General features: G+C 34.2%; 1 protein-coding gene across 1 annotated transcript; it reads left to right on the forward strand.

The window, feature by feature from the left end:
* The first annotated feature begins 5,716 nt into the window (after positions 1 to 5,716).
* Positions 5,717 to 7,468, forward strand: LOC145113035 (uncharacterized). The gene has a single exon (XM_079049145.1). The coding sequence runs from the start codon at positions 5,717 to 5,719 to the stop codon at positions 7,466 to 7,468; it is 1,752 nt and encodes a 583-aa protein (XP_078905271.1).
* Positions 7,469 to 8,535: the final 1,067 nt, after the last annotated feature.

The following is an 8,535-nucleotide window of genomic DNA, read 5'->3' on the forward strand; positions in this document are numbered from 1 at the left end:
TTTTTTATTCTAGTTATTAAAAAAAAATGATGATAACGAACATAACTTTATAATTGCATTTTCTGAGAAGAGCAATAACAATTCAACGAGTATAATCATCAACTTTAACCAACATATCTCTAAAAGTCGTCTTGGTGAAAATATAAGGACCGAGTTTGTCCATTTTTTAAGTCGGATTTTATATGCCTATTAAACCATACCGTATGTATACCATTTTTGTAATTTTGTCTTGAAATAAAATCTTTTTCAACAAATGTATAACTTGGTCGTCATGTCAACTTCTGTACAAGTTGGACCACATATACATATATTTGTCAAGATATTTTTTCATATACATCATATCGTTCAAGTTTGATATTATGTCAAAAAGAAAAAACGATCAAATGGATTTTCGATCTTTTTGTCAGCTGAAACGATATTTGAGGAACTTTACGTAAAAAGTATGAGAAATTACAATTGATATATGAGACTGTTGTTATCATAAAATGACATTAACTCATTATTAAAAGTATGTACGAGTATGCATGGTCATTAAGTTATTAAAAAAATTATTTTGCCATATCAAATTTTCATTAACTTCATTTTTGTAAAATAACTTATAAAACAGCTCATCTAATATGTAATTCTTACATGGACATCATATTCTTTAAAAAAAATATAACTTAATAATAACATTTAAAAAAATATATTTTATAATACAAGAAATATATAACGTCCCAAAAATACTGAATAAAAATTCTATTTTAAATAAGTTAAAGTCATTCATTCATTGTTCTAAAAGACGATCAGAGTCAAAGTATTCTCAAGATATCATAGTAATTTGTAAACATTCAGTGCGGAATAAAACTCCAGGGGATGCAGTGCTATCAAGTCGGACCCTTCCTTTTGAAAACGGAAGTACCTAAAACCATAAACATAAACTATAAGCACAAAGTTTAGTGAGTTCCCCAAAGTACCACATACAACACACACACACACACACACACACACACACACACACACACACACACACACATATATATATATATATATATATATATATATATATATATATATATATATATATATATAATAGCACGTGGCCGTATCGGGTCCGTATCAACCCCGGGCCCATAATGACTCTATGTAACAACATGTAGTTGTGTTGGGTCCGTATCAACCCTGAGCCCATAATGACTCTATGTAACAACATGTAGTTGTGTTGGATCCGTATCAACCCCGAGTCCATAATGACTCCGAGCCCAAATTGGCTCTATACATACAATCATACTAGTAATAGTCACAAAGACAACAAGTACATACAAGCATATCAGTAAGCGTAACAAAGACCACTATTATCCTACAACATAATCCATTAGGTCGGCATTGGTGCTTTCGACCCACAAGTACAGTGAGGGGACTCACCTCACAGTTTGAAAGAATAGTTGTACCGATCACTGCTCCAAAAGCTATATCTACTGGTTACTTATACAATTAACAAGTACCCAAATCTCAAACTACTATTCAAATTACCCAAAATGCCCTTAGGTCAAACCTGGTCAAAGCCAAAAAGTCATAAAGTCAAAGGAGGTCAACACAGACTGAGTACGCCCAACATACTCAGTCACTACGCTCATCGTAGTAGACCCCTTCCCGATTATGGGGCTCCAGCCTGGTACGCTCAGCGTACTACCAGGTACGCCCAACATACTCGACCAATTCCATTTACCTTCATTAAGTGCTTATTTCATTAAGATCTCACGTCTAAAGCTCAAATCTAGTCCCAAATAACATTCTAAGTCATAAGGTTTCCAATTTTATGACTTTCCATGGCTAGAAGGAGTCCATACACCAAAATCCTAACTTAATACACAAACCAAAGCATCATGACTCTTGCACGAAGGGAAGAAAGGGACCAAGATCACATTTTTATGACTCCTATTAGCTCCATAATGGATAAAGTTTCCAACTTTATCCATTAGGATGGTCCAAACAACCAAGATCTAGACTTTAAGTCTCAAAGGGACCAAAAATACATCTTTCTCAACTTAATCTATTAAGTCTAAGTCTCCAACCTTCATGTCTGAATCAATATGATGTTTAGATGGATAAAGTTTCCAACTTTATCCATAACAAGGTCACAAACTTTCAAGAGCTAAACTTTATGCACTAAAGTAACCAAAAAGCTCATAAAACCCAAAACTAGCTAGATCTAACAAATGCATCAAGATTCAGACTTTATACCTTCTGTATTTGAGAAAAGCAATGTAGGCTCTGGATTCACAAGCTTGAGCTTCAACAATCAACAAGCTTGAACTTCTCTTTCATCCAAAATGCACTCAAAACACATAGAAAGGCTCACGATTTGATCTAAGGGTCTAGGGTTTCGAGTTGGAAGCTGAAGAGGGTGGAGGCCGATGTTAGGAAGGATCCCAAGGGGTTAGAGTCCTTAAATAGGGCTCAAACCCATGAAAATAGGGTTTTTGCACTGCGGCGATATGCCCAACGTAACGTCCTAAAAACACGTCCCTTTAACCTAGTAAACCGAACATACTAGCTAGTGTACGCCCAACGTACTGCAAAACTCCTTTTTTCCAGCTTAACTTCAAATAGCCATAAATTCTTCGTTTCAACTCTGTTTTTCGATGATCTTTATATCCACAGAAAGGTATCGACGAGCTCTATAATTCTATCTTGATACTTATGACTAAAAACATCTCGAACTAAAATCCTTAATCTATGCAAGAAGTCTGAAACATAACCTTTCCCATTTTACCCCTCAGCTTCCATCGAACAGTCTAAGGTTTAAATCACTTGTCCAACATCATACATGATATCGCAATAATTATACATATATTTCGAGCGATATTTATGTATTTTTAGCTATATTTTGGTATGATTTAAAGATAAAAGGTACTTATAAAGTTTGAAATTTCATTTTACAGCTAAAAATCATTTATGAAGAAAAAGGAGAAGAAAATGTGCAAAAATCCGCAAAAAGAAGTGAAAGAAATTGCATGAAGAAAAACGAGATCAAAAAGTCAAAGAATTCAAAAAAATAGCCGCGTTGGAAAGACGAGAAAACAAAATAAAAATATAAAAAAAAAGAATTTAAATTAATTAATGATGTTTAATTAAAATAAATTATTGGGACATAATTATTTAATTTCTAAATAATTTATATTAATTAAATTAATTTAATTTAATTTAAATTGGAAAAAGAAAAAAATATATATAAAAGAAACAAAAAAAATTCGGAACTAGCCCAAAATCGGAGCCCAAAACCCGAAGCCCTGATCCATTCTCGCGACCCAGATCCGGAAAAGTCGAGCCTGATCCGAACCATCCGATCCGGAACCATATGCACTCACAGCCAGATCCGTCCACCGATGCCCGGTACCCGGATCCGACCCGATATAAGATCCGCGCTTTTTTTTAGGCTGTGACGTCATCGGTGATGTCACCTTTTTGACCCGCGAACAGATTCCGGCCCGGCTCCGACCCGCTTATCCGATTCGTTTACTCTCACACAGGATCCGCGCCTCGACCCGGTTGACGACCCAAGTCCGATCCGATACTATTCACAGCTCTAAACGACGTCGTTTTGGCCTCCAGATTTGCCAATTCCGATTTTTAACCATTTTTCCCCACTTTTTCTTATTTTAAACCCATTCCTTTCCAACCAATACTCAATAATTCACCACCTTTAAACTTTCCAACCATTTATTCCCATCTTTTTATTTCTTTTGAATTCTTTTTCATTAGATCCAATCTCAATTTATTTCTTTTTGGTATTTAATTTTCCAAATTTTTACTATAAATACCACCATTTTTTCACCACAAAAAGATATATCATACACTTTGATACACAAATTTCTCCATACAATTTCTTACCATATCACCACTATACCAAATTCCACCCAACCTTTGAACCACAATTGGGGATTCAAGAGTCAAAAAGCTAAGGAATTGAAGATTGCAGTGGCATTAGGGACTACATCGGGTTTGTTTTATCGACATGTTTAACATTCTCAATATGTTTTCCATATATGTTGTAACCTTAATTATGAGCTAAATTCTCTTTGCTTTCACTTGGATAATGAAACCTTGAAAATATGATTTGATTTATATTATTCGGATATTAATTGTTATTTATTTTATCATGCATATTTGATCATTTATTTGTGTATGTTAAGTTTTTGTAATTAATTTTCCCATAACTAAGTTAATATTTTTAAAAGATCACTTTAATTATATTATCTTGAATCATAAATTTTTCATAACCATTGATATTTATGACTAGTAAAGGACAATATTCTAGGAATTGGGCAAAATAAAATATTAAAAATTTAACATGTATATTTTATATCGTACGACCAACTTACGATTCCTATTTGTTTTACTACCACTAAAATGAATAGTTTGATCAAATGTTTGCATGATACGAATTAATTATTGTTAATAAAATTGTTAATTGCATGACAATTGTTTTTAATTAATTTTATTATCAAAACGGTAAAAAATTTAGATCATGATTTTTAACCAATTTTAGAAATCGGTAAATAACTAATAATATCCATTGCACTTAATATAAATCATTCATTACTAAAAGGTGGAATTAAATCTAAGTGAAAGCATCCTTATCATTCTTGATTCTTAAAAACCAATTCTTGTTCTATATTTATTCTACACTTTAATTGTTAAAATTCTCATTATTGTCTTGTTACTAGAAATTCCCCCAAGTTACTTATCTTTTAAGTTAATTAGCGACAAATAGTCTAATATTAAATCATACTCGTTTCCCCAAGTATTCGACATCCGTTCTTACCATTGCTATATTACAAATTCAATTAGGTATATGTGCCTAAGTCGATAGTAAATTCTAGTATCGGTAATTTCAACCTTATAAATTTAAGACTAGAGTGAATTTTACACATCAAGTTTTTGGCGCCGTTGCCGGGGAAACGGTTTTATTTGGTTTAGTCTTATTGTTTGTTAGTTAACGTAAAAAAAAAAAAAATTTAAATTTAAGAAAAAAAAAATATATTTTAAAAACAAATTAATAAAAAAAAAAAGACGAAATTTATTTAAAATATTAAAGCTTACTTACTAAAAATTAAAAAAAAAAAAAAAAATTTAAAAAAAAAAAATAATAAAAAATTTTTATATTTTTTTTATCTTTTAATTTAGTATTGCATAAATTTCCTTAGTTAAGTTAATTATAGGTTGTTGAATTTCCTTAGTTAATTATAGATTGTTAAATTTACTAATAAAAAAAAAATTTAAAAATATATAAAAAAAAATTATATTTAAAAAAAAAAAAAAAAATTAAAAAAATAATAATAATAATAATAATAAATATATATATAAAAAAATGGTATCAGAGCCATGTTTATATTGCATGAATAACCTTATTTAATTCGCGTGTAATACGAGTAATTCTACTTACCAGAACGGTGTTTGGAATTGGTACGTTGGTTTTGGTTGTTGGATTTCAGAAAAGTTATATTTATATACACCGAAATGATTCTGCCTCCCGGCTGCCTCTCTCTGTCTGTTCTCTATTTGATAGTCAAAGTATTACACAAAAATTAAATAAATAATTTATGCAGTATAATCAATTCACTTTAAGATAGAATTTCCCTAATATATGACCCGAAGTTCAAATTTCACTTTCGTTCCACCTTTAGAAGAGTCCGAACGCACGTTTCATCAACTAATCCGAGAAAACCAAACAATGACCGATCTAGCCCTCCTTTCATTAGAGGAATATACAAGCCGTACTAGAGACGGAGATGATCATGGAGTCATTCGTCCAGCGATACCAGCCCAAACAAATTTCGAATTAAAAGGACAATTTCTTCACCTTCTACGAGAAACTCCTTTTGCCGGAAGAGAAGATGAAGATGCGAACCAACATGTCGAAGCTGTACTCGAAATAGCTGACTACTTCAACATTGTTGGAGTAAGCAAAGATGCAGTCATGCTTAGAGTGTTTCCAATAACACTACAAGGAGCTGCAAAACGTTGGATAAAATCTGAACCTACGATTACCACATGTGAAGGTTTAAGATCAAAATTTACAAAACAATTTAGCCCACCATGCAAAATTGCGAAGATGAAAATGAAAATTCAAAATTTTCAGCAGCTTGAAGATGAGACACTGTATGATGCTTGGGACCGTTATAAAGAAATGCTGCAAAATTGTCCACAACATGATCTAAATCCACATCAGGTCGTGCAGACTTTCTATAACGGGATCGATGTTTGTACCCGTCAGTTAGTTGACTCTCAAGGACCCATTCCTAAGAAAAATCCAGCTGACGGGAAAGCAATAATCGAGGAACTCGCCCAACACTCACATCAGTGGCATTCTTCACGAGATTCATCTTTTCGAAAAAGATCAACAGGAGAGAGCTCAGATGGCTTGGCAGCATTAAATGCAAAATTGGATGCATTAGGAAGAGACATGAAAAAGGTCAATCAGACAATTCATGCTATCCAAGTCGGCTGTGACAACTGTAGTGGACCACATCTTGAAAGAGATTGTCCATTAGATCAAGATGGGAATCAAAAGGTTGATGTATGCTACTCATCTGGAGATAGATACGATGAAAGGAAGCCTCGGAACAACTGGAAACCATTCGATGAATACAAGAAGGAAATGGAGATGCAAGGGAAATGGAGACAAAGCGGTCAAGGTTTCTACCAAAAAAACCCACCATTGGAGCAAATTGTGCAAGAAAAGAAGCCAACTTTCGAAGAAATGATGGCCAGATTTGCAGAAGCATCTGATAAAAGACATCGATATACAGAAGAGTTGGTGAAAAGAATCGGATCAACAACTGAAACTGCTCTAAGAAATCAGCAAGCTTCGATGTTGAACATCGAAAACCAAGTCGGGCAAATTTCGAGAGTACTACAAGAGCGATTTCCTGGAACATTACCAAGTAACACTGAGACAAATCCGACTGCTCATGTCAAAGCAATAACAACTCGAACTGGAAAAAATCTTGAGCCGTTAGTTCCAGTTCATACTAACGAACCTTCTACTATTTCACAATCCCAAGAGAAGGAAAAAGAACCAGTTCCGGTTGAGACAACTACATCCACTCCAGTTGTCAAACCATATAGGCCACCAATTCCTTTCCCTCAACGCTTGAGGAAGGAAAAAGAGGAGGAGGACTATCGCAAATTCATCGATCATATCAAATCCTTGCATATCAACATCCCATTCATTGAAGCTATGGCTCAAATGCCCAAATATGCAAAATTTCTGAAAGATTTGCTTGTTAACCGAAAGAAAATGGAGGAAGCTTCAAGTGTAGTATTAAACGAACAATGTTCAGCAGCCATGTTGAACAAACTTCCTCAGAAAATGAGAGATCCAGGAAGTCTGACTTTACCGTGCCAATTTGGTAATTTGGGTCTCAGCCATGCTCTGGCTGATTCAGGAGCAAGTATAAATCTTATGCCATATTCGTTTTAAAAGAAACTTGATTTACCTGAACCAAAACCAATTCGAATGGCAATCCATATGGCAAACAAATCAGTGACGTATCCAAAAGGGATAGTGGAGGACTTACTGGTGAAAGTTGACAAGTTCGTATTTCCTGCAGATTTTGTAGTGCTTGATATGGAAGAAGACAATGAAGTTCCTATTATTTTGGGAAAACCATTCTTAAGCACTGCAAGAGCATTAGTTGACATTCATGGATCAAAGTTGACACTAAGAGTCGGAACTGATGCTATCACCTTCGGTCTTGATAGAGTAATGAAGCACTCCAAGGTGAGTGATGATGAAGTTTTCTTTGCTGATGTTTTTGATAACTTATTGGAAAATGAGATATTGGAAGTAAAAGATAAAGACATTGAAAGCATGATGCAACTTGGAGAAGATACGTTTAATGCTGAAAAAGATCTGGAAGAACTGGAAAAGCTGCTGGAGGAGATTAATCAAAAAGAAGACTACACGGATAGTAAATCAGAAAAAGAGGAAGCACACCACAAAGAAACACCTTTTGACTCCGATGTCAAAAGTGAGTTGAAAGTTTTACCTGATCATTTGGAGTACGCATACCTAGGAAATAATGAGCAATTCCCTGTGATCATCGCTGCAAATCTCTCACCGCATGAAAAAGAGAGGTTGATTGAAGTTTTGAAAAAGAGAAAGCAAGCTATAGCATGGAAGATTTCTGATATCAAAGGAATAAATCCATCCTATTGTTCTCACAAAATTTTGATGGAAGAAGGATCAAAACCAGCAGTCCAACCACAAAGGCGATTGAACCCGAAAATGCAAGAAGTTGTGAGAAAAGAGATCGTAAAACTCTTAGATTCGGGAATGATCTACCCTATTTCAGACAGTCCATGGGTAAGCCCCATTCACATTGTCCCAAAGAAGGGAGGAATGACCATCATAATCAATGAAAAGAATGAGCTGATACCAACAAGAACAGTTACAGGGTGGCGAGTGTGCATCGATTATCGAAAGTTAAATGATGCATCCCGCAAAGACCATTTCCCCCTTCCTTTTATCGATCAGATGCTAGAACG

This window comes from Lactuca virosa, chromosome 5 (genome assembly GCF_052849685.1).
Source record: "Lactuca virosa cultivar CGN04683 chromosome 5, Lactuca_virosa_CGN04683_v6, whole genome shotgun sequence".
NCBI lineage: Eukaryota > Viridiplantae > Streptophyta > Magnoliopsida > Asterales > Asteraceae > Lactuca > Lactuca virosa.